This window comes from Oncorhynchus keta, chromosome 3 (assembly GCF_023373465.1).
Source record: "Oncorhynchus keta strain PuntledgeMale-10-30-2019 chromosome 3, Oket_V2, whole genome shotgun sequence".
Taxonomy (NCBI): Eukaryota; Metazoa; Chordata; class Actinopteri; order Salmoniformes; family Salmonidae; genus Oncorhynchus; species Oncorhynchus keta.
In genome coordinates, this window is record NC_068423.1 from 13,921,409 (window position 1) to 13,942,872 (window position 21,464).

Here is a 21,464-nt window from a genome sequence, read left to right on the forward strand (position 1 = left end):
AGTATACCTTTATTCTATTTCTCTATGAAACATTTAAGAGTTGACTTCAAGACCTTTAGTTCAATACTTTAAAGGGGCTATCTGCAGTTGCTATCCATTTTTGGATGTATAAACAAATGATGTGTACCCATTTATTCTTGAATAATATACCCCGTCAGAACCCCAAATATAAGCTTGTTTTAGTCCAATGTTTGTATAAAAAAAAGGTAAATATAAACCAACACTGTATAGCCTCAAAACATGGTTAAACTGTCATGTTGATATAATGGATGGTCAGTCCTTGCATCCATGGCTCTGTCTAAGAATTTGAGTGTGGTTACATTTCTCCAGCCCCATCCCTCAGCTATTCACCAAAACAGTGGCGGGGTGTCCACTTTGTTAGTATTTGAACTGGAAGATTGCCCCTTTAAGGCTTGATTAGGCTCACTGTGGCACCCACGTTACTATAATTGAAAACAACTCATCCCAATTAGGAAGCCAGTGAAACAACCACTTATGTCCTTAGGATTCCCTTAGCAACGATCGCTATTTACTGAGAGCAGAGAGGGAGAGAGAGTTCAGACAAACGAGTGTCCAAATTCACTTCAGTAAGCTATATCAGGTTTTCTACACTTTTATGGAGACCCACTCCCCTAGCAGACCTGGAGCTGGCATTAAAGAGCTTCTCATGGTGCAAGAAGCTGAAGTGCTCAGGAGTGTCTGGAGGGCTGCAGAGGGACCATAGGGAAACATTAGTGTTGACGTCTGATAGATCCTACAGCGTTACTTATTAGTGCACTCTCTCCCAGGCTAAGTGTGCTAAGTTCTCCTGTTACAGAGGTGTGCTTTGTTCAGATGGGCTGTGTGTGTGTGTGTGTGTGTGTGTGTGTGTGTGTGTGTGTGTGTGTGTGTGTGTGTGTGTGTGTGTGTGTGTGTGTGTGCGTGTGCGTGTGAGAACGACCGATCGGTTCGGACGATATTTTTGGCCAATATAGTCCTTTCCTTTAAATAAAGGTTAAATAAATAAATAGTTCCTAGTCTATTGACTATCGGCACAGCCGAGGTCCCCTTTATAGCGCGAGCGCCCTGTGCCTCTCAGGTGAAACTTTTTCTAAACCAGTTTTACTCACTTATTGCTCTGAGCCAATGGCTGCATCTCTGGCTCGTGCCTCACTAATACTGTACATAATAAAGACACTTGAATAATGCAACACTGCATTAGCCTAGTGGCGTAGCCTAGTGGTTAAAGCGTTGGACTATAACTGCAAGGTTGTGAGTTCAAACCCCTGAGCTGACAAGGTACAAATCTGTCGTTCTGCCCCTGACCAGGCAGTTAACCCACTGTTCCCAGGCTGTCATTGAAAATAAGAATATGTTCTTAACTGACTTGCCTGGTTAAATAAAGGTAAAAAATGTTAAACAGTTCATTTGTTTTCTGTTAGGCAAAACAATGTCCATACAGGCTACAACACTTTACAAAGCCAGAAGATACCGGCAACCTGCTAGCTAGCTCTATAATAAACAACATTCACGGAAAGCTAACTTTACCAGCTAGCTTACAGCTGGAGCTAACAAATTGTAACCAAAAACCTTATAAAAGACAAGATTTTCTACTTCTATGCAAATGTTGTTGATCAGTAGGATAATGTAAGATTGTTTCCATACACACACAATTTACCCAGTTTATCAATAGAGATTTACCATTCAAATAAATGATTACTATTATGTAGTTATGGTAGGTAAAACGAAGTCGAATTGATTGTATGATTCTATTATTGATTCATTAATGCCTACATGGCCGCCTGGGAAATGTTGACATAACATTTTTCAAATGTAATGATATTGAAAAACGTAGGTGTGTATTCGTGTGTAGCCGACTGTGTGTGTGTTTGCGCCATTGGTGTATGTGTGTGTGGTTGTTGTTCTTGCTTTCCCCTCCAATGTAAATTGAAGTGGAAGGGCAGACATTTTCTCCACCCCCTTAACTAGAGCACTGCTAGAGTCCTGAAAGGTTCCTGTTGGTGCTAGAGTCCTGAAAGGTTCCTGTTGGTGCTAGAGTCCTGAAAGGTTCCTGTTGGTGCTAGAGTCCTGAAAGGTTCCTGTTGGTGCTAGAGTCCTGAAAGGTTCCTGTTGGTGCTAGAGACCTGAAAGGTTTCTGTTGGTGCTAGAGTCCTGAAAGGTTCCTGTTGGTGCTAGAGACCTGAAAGGTTCCTGTTGGTGCTAGAGTCCTGAAAGGTTCCTGTTGGTGCTAGAGTCCTGAAAGGTTCCTGTTGGTGCTAGAGTCCTGAAAGGTTCCTGTTGGTGCTAGAGTCCTGAAAGGTTCCTGTTGGTGCTAGAGTCCTGAAAGGTTCCTGTTGGTGCTAGAGTCCTGAAAGGTTCCTGTTGGTGCTAGAGACCTGAAAGGTTCCTGTTGGTGCTAGAGTCCTGAAAGGTTCCTGTTGGTGCTAGAGTCCTGAAAGGTTCCTGTTGGTGCTAGAGTCCTGAAAGGTTCCTGTTGGTGCTAGAGTCCTGAAAGGTTCCTGTTGGTGCTAGAGTCCTGAAAGGTTCCTGTTGGAGAACTGGCAGGTTGAAACATGCAAAGAAGTGGGGGGGCGCTCAATCAACGTGAGTCGAGGTGCAACCCAAAAAATGAAATCCCCATTGAAGGGCTGAAACGTTAATCTTTTAACCTTGCTTAAATAAAACGATACATTTTTATGGTGAACGAGCGTTGCGCCTTTTCCATCTCAAGGATAAAATATGCAGACATGCCCTCCACTCTGCCTGTGTTTTAAATTCCTGCTTCCTCCTTTACACATACCCCCCTCCTCCTCTCTCTCTCTCTCTCTTCTTTTCTCATTCTGCAGGTGGATCGATGGCCCGAAAAGGAAAAGAAAGAGCAGCTCATGTTCGGTGAAGAGCATGTCTGGTAGGTACAGTTACGGTAGACTTACAGCCATTTGCAAACAAAGACACTATGTAAGCAATGTACTGTTAGGTTCGATTTTTCCAGCCTTAGTCTTCAACTCTGCAAAAACTCAAACCTGAATTGTGTTCCCAACCTGTCGCCTGGTTTGTACGTTGTGTGCTTGTGTGGGAAACACAGATGTCACAGCTCATAATTCACTGGCACCTTTTATATTTTGAGTATGTACAGTATTTATCACCTATGAGGAGAAACAAGGGAGCCTGAGCCACATCTTTCAGCGGTAAATGAGAGCCGGCCGCTCTGCTATCTTTCTTCCTGCAGTAGACTACAGTCTCTGATTGACATCTTAAAGTGCCGGGAGTTGAGAGAGAGAGCAAGAAAAACAGTTTAGAGGAATCTGTGTCATCTGCCGAGATGCTAGAAAACATCTGCGCTTGACATCTCCTGAACGCCAACTGGGCAGATAGGGCTGTGACGATACTAGTATTGCAATATTTTTTCCATGAAAAAAAAAAAAAAAAAGAACACGAAGCATACAGTACCAATCTTTTTGGTCCTTTTGAAAACCTGCTGTATGTAAAATATTGTGTGCTTGGAAAATAAATGTTTCCATCATTAGGGCGGTTTTCCTAAAGGAGTGAAAACCGCTTCTTGTTTTGTTTCCTTGCCACGATACTCATCCCGGGCCTTTGGACGGACAGACCAATGAGGAAGCCCGTAGCCCCCAACAACCCACCTTGCTCTCACCCAGCTAGACCTGAATCATGTGACCCACCATGGTCCATCTCCGCTGGGAAACTATGTCTGAGCCGGGCTTTGAGGGGTGGTGGGGCATAGTGCAGGTTCTTATTACCTAAGTGCTATTGGCACATGGCATGGCACCCTCAACCTTTAGGGTTTTATCATCTGAAGAACCCACGAAGGAAACGTGTAAAAGTATATTTTGAAAGGATTTAGAGAACTAGTTTGTCCCCAAAACAGTATGTCAGTAAATACAGTGTCATTTTGCCTGAATTTGATTTTGAAAGACTTTATCTAAATGTATCTAAATAAAGAGTGCTTTTCTATGAAGAGAGCATTGACTCTTCCATTTTGCATTCATTGAAAATAGATTTAAATGTCACTTTTCTTTTCTAAACAGAAATGAAGGGATACGGACAGACTGGATCAGAGAATACAGGTCAGTTACATACATCCTTTTGGGTCGGAGCATTTCAACAGATGGGACTGTACTTCAATTGAGCTATTGGAGCAATAGCAGAGGGTGTGGGCTTCAGCAGCACTATTGATTTTGGCTCTGGTTCCTATCAAAACCCCCCACAGACTGGCTTGTGAGACTGGGCATCCCTACCCTGTCCTGTACTGCCTTGTCCCTGTCCAGTGTCCACTCCTCTGCCTCTGAGAGAGCCAGACTGACACTTGTAAGACTGTACTCAGTGTGGTCCGGACACACACACATATAAACACCTTTTTACTTCCTCTAGGGAGAGCCGGGACTAAAGTAACACGGGGCGAAAGTAACACACCCATTTTCTCAGATAACACAGACGCTAGAATGACAGCACTTAGTGAAGTCAGCACAGTCCTAATGTGGAGGATGACCCCCCCCCCCTGCCCAATCCAATCATGTTTCGCAAAGTTATCAACAAAAAGTGGTTTTGAGCAATGTAAGTAAAAATAACTGACCCGGAAGTGTTTTTTGGTTGTACAGTTGTGTTTAGTTTTTTTAGGCTCCAAATTTATTTTTTCTTAACCCATCTAGTGACTAAATGACAGCATAGGTTTCAAGTATCATGCTAGTTGGGGCGGCAGGTAGCCTAGTGGTTAGAGCGTTGAGCAAGCAACCAAAAGGTTGCTAGATCGAATCCCCAAGCTGAGGTAACAATCTGGTAAAAATCTGTCGTTCTGCCCCTGAACAAGGCAGTTAACCCACTAGGCTGTCATTGTAAATAAGAATTTGTTCTTAACTGACTTGCCTAGTTAAACAAAGGTAACATAAATGAAATAGTTAGCCTGGGAGAGGTTATAGGAGAGATGGGTGAGACAAAACACCTCACTATTGTCATTGGTTGCACTAATTGCAGTGTTTGTCTACATAACCTGGTTCAAGTATTTGTGACATTACCCTGAAGAAGGCACAGTGATGCCCAAATGTTGGGGATTAACCCAGTAAATTGCTGGGAGTTTATATATGGGGTGTGTGCCTCTTTATTTTGATAGTTTATAGTTTATTCGCCGTTAGTTAGCACCTCCACACACAATCGTTTTTTCCGGGTGTGCGCCAGCTCATGTTTTTTATGAGACAAAAATAAAACAATGATGACCTGGAATAAAATAAAATAAACGTTTAGGCACGGGCCATTGTCTATTCTACTTCATCTTGTTTTTATAATGTTAGTATAATATCAATATGAATGATTCTGGGGGCCAATTACCTTCTGTCAAGCTATGGGAATGTGACGAGCGTGATGAGTTTGCCGTTTGTGAAGAGAATAAAGACGTCCATTCTATCAAGACACGAGGAGAGCGCATGACAAGGACAGCTGGAGCGTGCCTGATTGGTAGAGCGTGCCTGATTGGTAGGGCTAAGCATGAAGAGTAAAGTATGGTTAATTTAGCTATTATGTCATCCAGTTTAGTCCGATTTTAATATTGTAAGGCTAAATATTGTGGTTTGTGTAACATTGCGATGTTCTAACCTACAGCATTAGTTATTCAAATCGACAAAAACATGAAATGAGGTCTGATGGTATATTTGTTGAAAGTGACGAGCATTACAAGGCAGAAACATGGAGCTAAGACAGATATTGTGCATATTGAGACAGATATTGACAGATATTGACAGATATTGTCCTCGCCAGCTGTTACTTCCATCCCAAGACTGTGTTACTCCCGTCCCAAGGCTGTGTTACTCCAGTCCCAAGGCTGTGTTACTCCAGTCCCAAGGCTGTGTTACTCCAGTCCCAAGGCTGTGTTACTCCAGTCCCAAGGCTGTGTTACTCCAGTCCCAAGGCTGTGTTACTCCAGTCCCAAGGCCGTGTTACTCCAGTCCCAAGGCCGTGTTACTCCAGTCCCAAGGCCGTGTTACTCCAGTCCCAAGGCCGTGTTACTCCAGTCCCAAGGCCGTGTTACTCCAGTCCCAAGGCCGTGTTACTCCAGTCCCAAGGCCGTGTTACTCCAGTCCCAAGGCCGTGTTACTCCAGTCCCAAGGCCGTGTTACTCCAGTCCCAAGGCCGTGTTACTCCAGTCCCAAGGCCGTGTTACTCCAGTCCCAAGGCCGTGTTACTCCAGTCCCAAGGCCGTGTTACTCCAGTCCCAAGGCCGTGTTACTCCAGTCCCAAGGCCGTGTTACTCCAGTCCCAAGGCCGTGTTACTCCAGTCCCAAGGCCGTGTTACTCCAGTCCCAAGGCCGTGTTACTCCAGTCCCAAGGCCGTGTTACTCCAGTCCCAAGGCCGTGTTACTCCAGTCCCAAGGCCGTGTTACTCCAGTCCCAAGGCCGTGTTACTCCAGTCCCAAGGCCGTGTTACTCCAGTCCCGCCGGCAGGTACAAAAGTAACGTTGCGGTAGTTCTGTTCTCAGTCTATTTCATTTCAACTCACTGACCCTAGAAATGAAATGACAGTTGCTAATGGCCGAGGACATATATAAGTTGTTTGTCATAAAATAGGCTCTCTCTAGCTCTATTGATCTCAAGGGGAAAAAGTGTTACTTTCGTCCCACACACACACACACACACACACACACACACACACACACACACACACACACACACACACACACACACACACACTCCTCCACCATGCAGCAATGCAGAGAGAGGAACCCACACAGACAGACAGCACTTCTTGGCTCCCTAAACTGCGTCCAAGGATCTTTCATTGGCAGTGTATGTGTTTGTGTAATGCGTAAACCTTCTCCCCCAGTCTCGCAACTATAGATTTTATTAAATGCGTGTCTATGCGCTCCCTCACTAAATCTCAATGTTCTGTATGGAAAAATAACTTTTTCCCCGAGGTGGCTGTTGAAGAATAGAAAGCGCTGGGCTGAATAAGGGAGGAGAAAGAGAGAGGAAGGAGATAGAGGCTGGGTAGTGAATGTTTTTTTTTGGGGGGTGGGGGGTTTCTACTCAGCAGCGAGGCAGACTTTATTGCTTTGGAGTGGCTCTCAAAGTGAAGGGTACTTGTTGGAGTCTCTCTGCCCAAGTACAATTGCTCAAACGAGGAGATGTATTTACGGACCTACACCTCCATTACAGGCCAGGAAAAGACAGACAGTACAGAATAGGATAAACTCTCTCTCAGGCGAACAGACGCACACACACACATTTACACGCACGCACGCACACACACACGCACACACACATTGTCACACACTCATCTCCTCTAGTGGTTTGTTTCCTGACTCTCATGTGATGGGGTCCGTAGGCCAAGGTCTTAAGATAAGATCATTACTTTTTTTATTTGACTGTCTTCTATTGTATCTGTTTGGACCAGGCTTGGGGTCAATTCCATTTCAAAGCCAGTCATTTCAGAAAGTTAACCAAATTCCAATTCCACATTTTCCTAATTGAAAAGAAGTGGAATTGTAATTTCAGTGTACTTCCTTAACTATCTGGAATTAAACTGGAATTGACGCAAACCTGGTTTATATATTGGGAGATATCTATTACACATATCTTGAGACCTCTGATGTCTACAGCATCAGTACTACATGGCAATAGAGTGAACTTCAGGACCTGACCTGTCATACTCTGTCCTTCTCCACCTCTCTCTGTGTGTTGCAGGGTACATCCCCAGCTATCTGGAAAAGGATGAACCGTGTGTGGTGTGTGGAGACAAGGCCACTGGCTACCATTACCGCTGCATCACCTGTGAGGGCTGCAAGGTGAGATACACAGGGCATGCGCTCCCTATAGGCCACCACTTTTGGATGGATCCTGCACCTTTTCTTTTTACTTCAAGCACTGGGTCACTTGTGGGGAAAGTTGGCACAAGGTCAGGAGACACTAAATACAAAGCTCAGGTGTGGGAAGAGTTCATCACAACATTAAACACAAATTAACAAGGGTATTCACCTTCATTTGCATTGAATTCGGGCAAGTAAGGATACTTTTGTACTGTGCACACACTCACGCTCTACCTCACTCACGCTCTACCTCACTCGCGCTCTACCTCACTCGCTATCTCTCTCACTCGCTACCTCACTCTCTCACTCACTACCTCACGCTCTCACTCGCTACCTCACTCACTCGCTACCTCACTTGCTAACTCACTCATGCTCTACCTCACTCGCTACCTCACTCATGCTCTACCTTACTCACGCTCTACCTCACTCGCTATCTCTCTCACTCGCTACCTCACTCTCTCACTCACTACCTCACGCTCTCACTCGCTACCTCACTCACTCGCTACCTCACTCACTCACTAACTCACTTACGCTGTACCTCACTCACTCACTCGCTACCTCACTCACGCGCCACCTCACTCACTCGCTCCCTCACTCACCCGCTAACTTACTTACGCTGTACCTCACTCACTCACGTGCCACCTCACTCACGCGCCACCTCACACACTCGCTAACTCACGTACGCTGTACCTCACTCACATGCGACCCCATTCACTCACCAACTCACTCACACGATACGTCACTCACTCGCTACCTTACTCACTCTCTACCTCACTCACTCGCTAACTCCCTTTGACAGGCAAATTTAAGTAAGTGCCTTAGTGAGCAAGTGGCAGTCACACACATACACATACGCAGTGTGACAGCTTCCACAATATTGACAGTATGTCATCTCTGTCAGTTCTGTCATCTGTTTGCCTCACTGTAGTCCAAGTGACAGCCTGACACCCTCCCTGTGCTTTCCAACTTCAGATCCTTCTCTATCTCTCTATTCTCCCGCTCTGTCTATCTGTCTCTCTCCACTTTCAACTCAATTCTTTGAGCTTTATTGGCATAGGAAACATATGTTTACATTGCCAAAGCAAGTGAAATAGGTAATAAACTAAAATTAAATAAAAAATTAACAGTTAACATTACACTCACAAAAGTCCAAAGGAATAGAGACATTTCAAATATAATATTATGGGTATATACAGTGTTGTAACGATGTGCAAATAGTTAAAGTACAGAAGGGTAAATAAATCAACATAAATATGGGCTGTATTTATTTACAATTATGTTTTTTCTTCACTGGTTGCCCTTTTCTTGTGGGAACAGGGGAAATATGTGTCTTTAATATGGTAATACATTTGGCAAGAGGTTAGGAAGTGCAGCTCAGTTTCCACTTAATTTTGTAGGCAGTATGCACATAGGCCGACACAGCTCTCAAGAGAAGATGGCGGGATCTCTCAATAGCAAGGCTATGCTCACTGAGTCTGTATATATTTAAAGTGTTCCTTAATGTTGTGTCAGTCACTCTGCCACTGTGTACTCTCTGTTTAGGGCCAAATAGCATTCTAGTTTGCTCTATTTTCTTTTGTTACCTTTTTGTTTTCTCAAGATTTGGTTAGGTCTAATTGTGTTGCTGTCCTGTGTGTGTTTTTTAAACCAGTGTTAACTGCACACTTGTTGTTTGTGTTCATGGATTTCATAATGTTGTTTGTTTTTCTCCCAACACCTAATAGCCTATTTGAATTTGCAGTCAGTATATTTTAACATTTCATCAACACCACAGGCCTTTTTGGGTTGAAGGGTTTGTATTTTGTCCTGTAGTTCATTCAATGTAATTGGAGAATCCAGTGGGTTCTGGTAGTCTTTGATAGGGATTTTAAGATTTGTGTTTGATCATGTATATGTTTTTGCTGTTTGTTATAGGGCCAAAAAGATTGGAGAAGTGGTTTACCCATACAGCTCTGTTTTGGATAGATAACATGTTGTTTGGTGTGTTCCAATTTTCCCAGGTGTGGTTAGATTCTATGGATTCTTCAATGACATTGAGTTGATTTCTGACGTGCTGTAACTTCTTTTTCCGTAGTGTATTTCTGTATTGTTTTAGTGATTCACCATAGTGAAGGCGTAGGCTCAGGTTTTCTGGGTCTCTTATGTTTTTGGTTGAATAGGTTTCTCAATTTCTTTCTTAGGTTTTTGCATTCTTCATCAAACCATTTGTCATTGTTGTTCATTTTCTTAGGTTGTCTGCTTGAAATGTTTTGATTTGATAGGGAAGCTGAGAGGTCAAATAAACTGTTTAGGTTTTCTACTGCCAAGTTTACACCTTCACTATTGCAGTGAAATGTTTTGTCCAGGAAGTTGTCTAGGAGGGATTGTTGTTGCCCCCATTTGTTAATATCCGTCCACATCCGGCACCAACAGAGATGGCCGCCTCGCTTCGCGTTCTCAGGAAACTATGCACTATTTAGTTTTTTTATGTGTTATTTCTTACGTTGTTACCCAAGGAAATCTGAAGTTTTATTAAATACAGCCGGGAGGAACTATTGGGTATAAGAGCAACGTCAACATTACGACCAGGAATACGACTTTCCCGAAGCGGATCCTCTCTTTGGGCCACCACCCAGGACAACGGATCGGATCCCAGCCGGCGACCCAAAACAACGGTGCTGCAGAAGGGGTAGACGGAGCGGTCTTCTGGTCAGGCTCCATAGACGGGCACATCGCTCACCGCTCACATCCAGTCTCTTGACAACATGGTAGACGAAATCCGAGCAAGGGTTGCCTTCCAGAGAGACATCCTAGATTGTAACGTTCTTTGTTTCACGGAAACATGGCTCACTCGAGACACTCTATCGGATGCGGTACAGCCACCTGGTTTCTTCACGCATCGCGCCGACAGAAACAAACATCTCTCTGGTAAGAAGGGCGGGGGTGGATGCCCTATGATTGACGAGACGCGCTGTGATCATAACAACATACAGGAACTCAAGTCCTTTTGCTCACCTGACTTAGAATTCCTTACAATCAAATGTTGACCGCATTATCTACCAAGAGAATTCTCTTCGATTATAATCACAGCCGTATATATCCCCCCCAAGCAGACACATCGATGGCCCTGAATGAACTTCATTCATGTAAACTGGATGTAAACTGGAAACCACATATAGTGAGGCTGCATTCATTGTAGCTGGGGATTTTAACAAGGCTAATCTGAAAACATGACTCCCTAAATGTAATCAGCATATCAAATGCGCGACCCGGGTGGAGAAAATCCTGGACCATTGTTACTCTAACTTCCACGACACATACAAAGCCCTGCCCCGCCCTCCTTTCGGAAAATAGACTCCATTTTGTTGCGCCCAGCCTATAGACTGAAACTAAAACAGGAAACACCTGTGGTCAGGTCTGTTCTACGCTGGTGCAACCAATCTGATTCCACGCTTCAAGATTGCTTAGATCACGTGGACTGGGATAGAGTCCGCATAGCATCGGACAATAACATTGATGAATACGCTGATTCGGTGAGCGAGTTTATTAGCAAGTGCATCGGTGATGTTGTACCCATAGCAACTATTAAAACCTTCCCCAACCAGAAACAGTGGATTGATGGCAGCATTCGTGCAAAACTGAAAGCGCGAACCACTGCTTTTAATCAAGGCAAGGCGACCGGAAACCAAGTACCGAATACAAACAGTGTAGCTATTCCCTCCGCAAGGCAATCAAACAAGCTAAGCGTCAGTATAGAGACAAAGTAGAGTCGCAAATCAACAGCTCAGACATGAGAGGTATGTGGCAGGGTCTACAGTCAATCACATACTACAAAAAGAAATCCAACCCCGTCGTGGATCACGATGTCCTGCTCACAGACAAACTAAACAACTTCTTTGCTCGCTTTGAGGACAATACAGTGCCAACAACACGGCCCGCTACCAAAACCTGAATGCTCTCCTTCACCGCAGCCAACGTGAGTAAAGCATTTAAACGTGTTAACCCTCGCAAGGCTGCCGGCCCAGACGGCATCCCTAGCCGCGTCCTCAGAGTATGCGCAGACCAGCTGGCTGGTATGTTTACGGACATATTCAATCAATCCCTATCCCAGTCTGCTGGTCCCACATGCTTCAAGAGGGTCACCATTGTTCCAGTTCCCAAGAAAGCTAAGGTAACTGAACTAAATGACTATCGCCCCGTAGCACTCACCTCCGTCATCATGAAGTGCTTTGAGAGACTAGTCAAGGATCATATCACCTCCACCCTACCTGACACCCTAGACCCACTCCAATTTGCTTACCACCCCAATAGGTCCACAGACGACGCAATCACAATCACACTGCACACTGCCCTATCCTATCTGGACAAGAGGAATACTTATGTAAGAATGCTGTTCATCGACTACAGCTCAGCATTTAACACCATAGTACCCTCCAAACTCATCATCAGGCTCTCGACCCCGCCATGTACAACTGGGTCCTGGACTTCCTGACGGTCTGCCCCCAGGTGGTGAGGGTAGGAAACAACATCTCCACCCCGCTGATCCTCAACACTGGGGCACCACAAGGGTGCGTTCTCAGCCCTCTTCTGTACTCCCTGTTCACCCATGACTGCGTGGCCATGCACGCTTTCAACTCAATCATCAAGTTTGCAGACGACACTACAGTGGTAGGCTTGATTACCAACAACTACGAGACGGCTTACGGGGAGGAGGTGAAGGCCCTCGGAGTGTGGTGTCAGGAAAATAACCTCACACTCAACGTCAACAAAACAAAGGAGATGATCGTGGATTTCAGGAAACAGCAGCGGGAGCACCCCCTATCCACATCAACAAGACAGTAGTGGAGAAGGTGGAAAGTTTTAAGTTAATTGGCGTACACATCACGGACAAACTGAAATGGTCCACCCACACAGACAGCGTGGTGAAGAAGGCACAGAAGCACCTCTTCAACCTCTGGAGGCTGAAGAAAATCAGCTTGTCACCAAAAACACTCACAAACTTTTACAGATGCACAATCGAGAGCATCCTGTCGGGCTGTATCACCGCCTGGTACGGCAACTGCTCCGCCCACAACCGTAAGGGCTCTCCAGAGGGTAGTGAGGTCTGCACAACGCATCACCAGGGAGGGGCAAACTACCTGCCCTCCATGACACCTACACCACCCGATGTAACAGGAAGGCCAAAAGGATCATGAAGAACAACAACCACCCGAGCCACTACCTGTTCGCCACTACCTGTTCATCCCGCTATCATTCAGAAGGCGAGGTCAGTACAGATGCATCAAAGCTGGGACCGAGAGACTGAAAAACAGCTTCTATCTCAAGGCCATCAGACTGTTAAACAGCCATCACTAACATGGAGTGGCTGCTGCCAACATAGTGACTCAATCTCTAGCCACTTTAATAATTAAAAATACATATATCACTAGTCACTTTAAACTATGCCACTTTATATAATGTTTACATACACTACTCAGCTCATATGTATATACTGTACTCTATACTGCATCTTGCCTATGCCGTTCGGCCATCGCTCATCCATATATATTTTTATGTACATATTCTTATTCATTCCTTTACACTTGTGTGTATGAGGTAATTGTTTTGAAATTGTTAGATTACTTGTTAGATATTACTGCATGGTGGGAACTCGAAGCACAAGCATTTCGCTACACTCGCATTAACATCTGCTAACTATATGTGTATGTGACAAATACAATTTGATTTGATTCATGCAGTTCCTTTGGCTTTGATGCCTCATGATTGAGTATTGCTCTGTTCAAGTAGACTGATTTTGCTGTGATCTGAAAGGGGTGTCAGTGGGCTGACTGTGAACGCTCTGAGAGACTAGGATAAGGTCAGTGATAAAGTAATCTACAGTACTACTGCCAAGGAATGAGCTGTAGGTGTACCTACCATAAGAGTCCCCTTGAAGCCTACCATTGACTGTACAGACCCAGCATGCTAGAGCTGCAGGAGTTGTGACCCGTTTTTGTTGGTTGTTTTGGCCCAACGCTCTAACCACTAGGCTACCTGCCAGGTAGCACACAAGGACATTTTTCTCTGTGGAGATAATTTCCTTATTTATTTCTAGCCAAATGTAAAATGTTCCTGATTTGACTAATTTAATAGAGCGGGTTAGGTCTGCTCTATACCAAATTAGCATACCCCCTGAGTCTCTTCCCTGTTTCACACCTAGTAGTTTGGTGGATGGGACTACCAGCTCTCTATAACCTTGAGGGCAACCAGTGGGTCCATCTCTACACCATGTTTCATGTAGGATGACAATGTCTGAATTATTTGATGAAGTCTTGGGTTCCTGCTCTTTAGGCCAAAGGCAGATGACCTCAGACCTTGTATATTCCAGGATGTCGGTCTGTCTCTCTCGCTCCTGCATCATTGTGCTTCTACACCTGCATTGCTTGCTGTTTGGGGTTTTAGGCTGGGTTTCTGTACAGCACTTTGAGGTATCAGCTGATGTACGAAGGGCTATATAAATAAATTTGATTTGATTTTTGCCTTGTGTGAACTCCCACCGTCCCTGTCAAATCCTCCCCCTTACACACACCCACACAAGCCCACAAAGACACGCGCATGCACACGCACCCACACACACACACACACACACACACATATACACACCGCCTGGATCCATAACAGCTCAAGCAAATAACAAGGAAGATTGTATTTTTTAGATGTGTTTTATCAAGCTGAGAAAGTTGAGAATTCAAAGATGCTCTCTTCATCACTTTATTTCCTTGTATGACAGGTGGCACTGAACAGTGTTATGCTGAACGCTTTCTTTCTCTCTCCTTCCTTCCCTCTATCTTTCTTCCTTCTTCCCTTTCTGTCTCTCTGTTTTGTCTCCACCCTCTCTCTCCCTCACCCCCCTCTCTCTTCATCTCTTCCCTCTCGCTCTCCCAGGGTTTCTTTCGGCGGACGATTCAGAAGAACCTCCACCCCGCCTACTCCTGTAAGTACGATGGCTGCTGCATCATCGACAAGATCACCCGCAACCAATGCCAGCTGTGCCGCTTCAAGAAGTGCATCGCAGTGGGCATGGCCATGGACCGTGAGTGTCTCTCACACACTCACACATTACACAATTACACACATTTTACAAGTCATGTGGATGCTTGGACTCGTGACTCCTTGATGTAACTGAAATCATTTTATTTCTCCCTCGTTTTTTCCTTTCCCCCTTTTTCTCTCTCTCAGTTGTCCTGGACGACTCCAAGCGGGTGGCCAAGCGGCGTCTGATCGAGGAGAACCGGGAGAAGAGGAAGAAGGAGGAGATGGTGAAGACCCTGCAGAACCGGCCAGAGCCCACCGGCTCGGAGTGGGAGCTGATCCGCATGCTGACCGAGGCCCACCGCCACACCAACGCACAGGGCTCCCACTGGAAACAGAAACGCAAGTTCCTGGTAAGAGGATGAGCACCATTCGCCTCGCCCCAATAGGGCTGATAATTTTGCCAGATTCTGGTTGACTGGCTGGCTAAATGGCTGGTTACATAAGTGTTTGTTTGGTTCTCTGTTTTGTTGACTGCCTGGCTGTTTTAGACTCCTTTGTGATAAATTGGGCTTTACGCTAAATTGCACCGTTAGCATTTACGTTGAGTGCCATCCATCATCTCGACTGCCGATCAGTTACTACTGTTACTACTACAGTATGTTCCCATGTTGTCCGGGCTATTCCTGTCAGGATACCCTGTGGCAGTACTGGTAGGACTACTGATCTCCATATGTTTTCCATGGGCCAGGTGGCTCTGGGCGCACAGCGGCAGGAAGTGTTAGCCAGGGATTAGGCCTAGCGGGTGCTGGGTTATCAGCTGGCTTCTTCACTCACAGCATGGCTGACACTAAGCCCTGGAAATAAGCAGGGGGTTTTATTAGCAACGTGCCCCAGGAACGGGTGATCTACCTGGGAGGAAAAGGGCGGGGGTCCCAGAGGCTCACTGTGTATAGCAGGTGTCGTGGTCGGTGTTGCTAGGCAACCATGTTCAGGAAATGGCGGGGTGTGAGGGGGAGGAAATGGGACGTTTGGAGTCAACACACAAACACCGATAAAGCTACCTCTTCACACATGTACACACACTTAAAGATATATTATGTTTCTATGTGCTCTTTTTCACACACACTTACGATACAATGTCCCTCTCGTACACCCACATGTGCATGCACGCACACACACATACACACCAGTGTAAGGCCCCAATTCTCCCATAAAGGCTCTAGATTGAGATAATCACCCATACCACAGGAAATTAACCCGCAAAGCCACAGTCAATTTGCTTGTTTAAATAGCCCTAACCATTACGAGGTGTGTCCAAGCACTGCCAACCCAAAACCAAACATTGGATTTGAGAAAGCTGCAGGTTATACCAGCCAATATATAAAATAACGCCTTTAAACTGGTGCACAGAGAAACTTTAGCTCTTCTATAAATACCTGAACACATATAACATTTAAAACATGTCTCATCCATAAACCTAGAGTTTCTAGACTAGGGACCTTATAGACACTGTAGGTTTGGGATAGCGTGTTACAAGGGTGTAGCAATGGTTTTACTGTGGAGAACTAAGTACTAATGGTTCCATGTGGAGAGAGGGAGTGAGTGACAGAGAGAGGGAGAAGTATGTGTGTGAAATGTATATGTGCTTGCGTGTTGGCCACAGCAGTGACACTCTATGGCGCTGTGGTGTGTGTGTGTGTGTTTAAAGCTCAGCAAAAGTGATGACGCAATGACATCACACCATAACAGAAATGTCCTATCAACTTATATACTCCCAAAATAGCCTACAACACGGGCCATCAGAAATGCACAGCGATACAAATCACATGTGGCTCTGGGCACTGCAGTGCTAATTTAATGGGACTCAAATGCAGGGCATTAGAAGAATGCTGAGAGCATTCCTGAACCACACCTACTACCAAGATAACACATGTCTAGCCTGAAGTCATATGATTAACCTAACAGATGAATATAGTACTTCACCTCTAACACTGTAATAGAAACAGGTCTGGTATGGAGTACCAGTAAATAAATAGTAGGGGTATGCCGTACTGGTAAAACATGTGGACATATCACAATAATTAAAACAAAGATTCTATTTGTCATTACCACATGTCAGTCGCATGAAAAATGAGCAAATAGACTTGAGAACTTGTGGAATACGCTCCAAAATGTGGTGTGACTGAGACTCAGGCGGACAGCAGTGTATGCATACATTTTGATGTTTTGTAAGTGATGTCTCTTTGCATTTATCAAATGGCATAAAAATGGGAACAGGAGTTGAGAAATATGATTTATTTATTTCCGCATCTTGAGAGAATAAAAGTTGACATTCAAGACTAAATTAAATACTATCAGTTGTTTGATCGTTTTCACAGCTTTTCATTTCCTTTAAACTGATGTCATTTGGAAATCTCCCTGGTCCCTAAATGTCCTCAAATTTGACCAATCTCAACTAGATTGTTGATGATTCATTGATCATTCTGTCGATTTATGACATTCTAGCGAGCAAGTGCTTATTTGGAGTTCTAGACGAGCATTACGTATCTAATTATAGACAAGTTGGCTAACAAAAAGCCTTCCAAATGTCAGAAATTATAAGCAGAAAAATATGTACATGAGGCTTAAAAAGTCCCCCCCCCCCACCCCTGAATAACACTATTAGCTACAGTATCGAATACATAACACTATTAGAACTAACAGTTTTATAACAACATAGTTTAGTCCTTAAAGCGACATTTCACCGCTGTTCTATTTCACTATATATGTCCTGTAATACGTTAATTTATCCTATGTGTCATAAAGAATATTTGAAAAATCCTCACTACACGCAAATACGAGCGTTTCTGCATCTCACGGGTAGAAACGGGCCAGCTACATTTCGTGGTTGTAAGCAAACGACAATATCCAGATTTCATAGTGATTTCAGGACGTAGGTGCCACTCTGTGGAGGTGTATCCAGTTGACGTGAGAAATATACAAATGCCTGTGTTTGTAACCAGCACTTTCGGCCAGAGTGTTTCAAAACGGAACTGAAGTCTCAACTGATGATTTTTTTTCCATGTCGTCGACTGTTGAAACGTGATGCTATTCCATCAATTTCCTACTTCACTTCGAAGAGGAAGGGATCCGATCAGCCAACATCAACGCTGCAGAAAAAAAAGTCAAGCCGAGGTAACGTTGCTAACATTACCTAGCAAGCAAACTACATGTGTTTATCTAAACCAACATTTTGATAACTGGCTTTCACAATACGCTGGCTAGACATTCCAAAGCATGCCATATGTAATTAGCCAGCTGCTATCTGGTAATGTGATTTGTAACTTTGCAAGTTAGCGTTAGCTTCTTTAAGTTACGTTAGTTAGCTTACTAACTACCGCAGAGACTAACGTTGTGTTCAATTTAGAGTCCGATTCCAACAACATCTGCAGTGGCATCAACATGAAGCTCAGCACCAGGAACTAGTGTAAGTCACCTAAAATACCATACGAAAATCTACAAAATCTTTCCATGATGAGCAAATAAATCTACTGGAGCTAGGCATAAACATGGTCCGTGTCTTGTCATAGTTGGGTGTGTTTACAAGTAGGCTACAACCTCTACTGTCGTTCTCTGTATTATGGAAGATGTGTTGATTGTTCATGCTTGGCTTGAAGTCTACATTTTGAGAAAAGGAGGTATTAGTAAGGAGGGGATGGTATGGTTGACTGGCTGGTGTCTGTTGGGGGTGGGTATTGTGTGTGTGTGTGAAGGTTAGTATGCATGATCTATTAACGTTAGGGGGAGGGGGGGGGGGTGAATATAGTACCTTGTTTGAGCCTGTATTGATGGGGACAAAGTAGTCAAATGTTGGCTAATCACTGACTACTGTGTGTCATAGAGACTAATCCTGCTGCTGATAATTAATCCTGCCGACCATGACACCAGCTTTAGTAGTACAGAGCCTTTAGACCCATTGGATGACAACTTTAAGCCTGGAATAAGCTCATGGCCAACATCATCTGACTTTGAACCAAGCCACGACAACCAAGGGTATTTATGAAAGCACAATATCATCTTGAGAAAACAAAATCACCAATACACTAAACTGTCTACAAGACAAGTGCTCCTCAAATGTTTCACACCCTTGCAATCAGTTATGTGGCATGGGGGAGAATAGCCCAATATTGGACTAAAGGAGGCTAGCGTTACTCTTTAGTCCAAGGACCTTACATGTTCTGTTAAAAGGGCGAATTGGCTCTGGAAGCTAAAACAGCCAAATACGCCATCTATACGTGAATCGATTCTCAATTGTGGTACGGTTCTAGAAACATATATCCCTATACTTTCATATCACAAATGCAAAATACACATAACCTGTTTTAAAACAGCTGCAGCCAACATTATTTTTTCGGTGACAACACGTTTTGTGGTGTCTGTCCTCCATTTACACACAGCTGTTCGAAGACGCTGATAGCTAATTAGCACAGGTAGACCTAACCCTATAAAGGTGTGAATCAATTTAACCTATTGTTTTTTTTAAACATTATTTCTCGCTGATATGAAAGATAATGTCCTTATGCTTCCAAAACCGTACTGCAAGCGATGTGTGTTAATGTTCAGACGGAGCGTCGAGTCTCTTAACTCCCCCTGACAGAAGACACCTTCGTCCAATTACTTTTATATATAATGGAACTAAGAGTCATGGGGGAGAGGGGCTGTTAGTATACTCTTCTAGCCTATTCACACTATTGTTGGCAGTGCTTGTCTACTCAACTGCACAACTGTTGGTGCACATGCACAACAATAAATGACTAGACTGTCTACAAGTCAAATCCCCTTCAAACTTTTCACATCTTTGCTAACAGCCCATCTCAATGCCCAATTATTGACTTTAAGTGTAAAAAAACAAACACATACCAGTCTACTGTACCCTTTTTTGTTTATAGATTAACATGGTTTATTGTATGGTTACACATTCTCATGATCAGTCTTCATGTCTTTTCAAGGAGACTTGCAGTACATAGAAATTATCTGCAAGAGGTCGAAGCAGTGGGTGGTGAAGAACATCACCACAGCGCCAAAGCCTGCTAAACCAGCTGCCATTACCCAACACAAGAAGACGTTCAGCACACGAACATTCAACCAACGAATCATCCATATACAGTTTGACTGATGCTGTAGTATAATATAGAATGCCTAGTATGCTTAACTGCATTGTGGTATAGTTATTGCAAGCTTTGAACATATGTATATAATGGTGTTTTATACATTTTTATATATATATATATTTTATACAAGTGTACTGACAAGTGACTAAATGATTCCAGCTGCATCAGAAACCAATAGTGCTGACTTTAAATTAATTGTGATATTCATGAAATGTACTTGAATCTTACTGCTAAAACAAATGATGGAGGTTGTTGGTGTATCATTTAAACTTTAAACATGTTAAAATAAAACAGATTTGTCTTCAAGACAAAGTTTACATTTCTATATTTTTTTTGTCACTCACTATACACGCAATATCTCATTGTGAAATTGTGTTTTTCAAGGCTCAATCAACCAATGACGTATCCTGGCACGAAAAAAATAATACAGCTATAATGAATAATTATGTAGGGAGACTGGAAAAACACCCCAGATAGTGTCTAGTGGTGAATTTTCCCTTTAATGTAAATGTTCTACAGTATGTCATGCATTTTGTTAGCACTTGCTGTAAGTCGCTCTGGACAAGAATGTATGCTAGTAAATAACTTCCATTTAACACTAACAAGCCATAGACTACCTTCACCGCCCAGCTACTTGGAATCAAAATCACCGGCCAAATCAAAAAGCTCCAGTCCACTCCAACTCCAGCCCTGTGTCCTGCAGAGGACCCATTATATTATGTCTAACCTATTTGATTGAAGGTCAAGATGGAAAGAGCCCCTCTGCAAATTGAATTGCTTGAGTAATGATGTTGTTTGAGGGCATTGGTTACAATGGATTGTTGACCATTACTTTTGTGTACCAGTGCCCCCTGTAATGCCAGTCTGGTCACCCAACCTAGCTTCAAACCTCAGTTTGCTAATAGAGTGGTTTAAAAGACAGTAAATGCATGATCTTTGACCTATTTTAACAAGCGGCTTAGACGGGGTTAACATACTTTGGTTTACCGTCTTTAACCCCTGAATGACTTTGTCAACCTTTGAAACCTAGACAGGTTCATTTTGCAGTTGGTTTGAGTTAGTTCACTACAGAGCTGTAGAATGTGGCATGTTTTCAGTTGAAATTCGTTTGTTTTTCCTGTTCTGTCAAGATATAACTATTTCTCAATTCTGAAACATAAACACAGCTGTCCTTGAACAACTGAAACTGGGCTTTAGTTAGGCTGAGGAAAACGTATATACTGTAATCAAAGCATTATTGTATTATTCCAATTTTAGGTAATTACCTGACTCTCGGGCGCATAATCCTGACAGTCACGCCATCCATAAGCTTTGTATAGATTGTGCGTCCTTAATTATATAAAATAAGACAAAGCCTTATGTTATTTTACATTTCAGCCTTTTCTCAACTCACAATGAAATGGGATGGACTAAGGTTAAGAGTTTAAGCCAGATGTGTCTTTTAGAGAGCCTCATAGAATCCCATCTGCTAGTGGTGCATGTAAACCAACCACATGTTCTGCATATGACCATGAGCTTTGCATCTCTA

At 43.6% G+C, this 21,464-nt stretch overlaps 1 protein-coding gene and 1 long non-coding RNA gene across 5 annotated transcripts in view; both read left to right on the plus strand.

Annotated features, from left to right (window-relative positions):
- Positions 1–21,464, plus strand: part of LOC118367135 (thyroid hormone receptor alpha-B) — a 160,343-nt gene that overhangs the window by 130,804 nt on the left and 8,075 nt on the right. For all 4 annotated transcript variants that reach the window (XM_035750224.2, XM_035750233.2, XM_035750242.2 and 1 more), the window contains 5 exons: positions 2,826–2,887; positions 4,029–4,067; positions 7,672–7,772; positions 14,697–14,844; positions 14,991–15,196. In XM_035750224.2, coding sequence (XP_035606117.1) covers positions 2,826–2,887; positions 4,029–4,067; positions 7,672–7,772; positions 14,697–14,844; positions 14,991–15,196 — 556 coding nt within the window. The remainder of the gene's footprint in view (positions 1–2,825; positions 2,888–4,028; positions 4,068–7,671; positions 7,773–14,696; positions 14,845–14,990; positions 15,197–21,464) is intronic.
- LOC118367175 (uncharacterized) lies at positions 15,209–20,275 on the plus strand. Its single transcript, XR_004822085.2, has 4 exons — positions 15,209–17,960; positions 18,193–18,252; positions 18,667–18,818; positions 19,775–20,275. It is a non-coding gene; the product is annotated as an uncharacterized LOC118367175 (long non-coding RNA).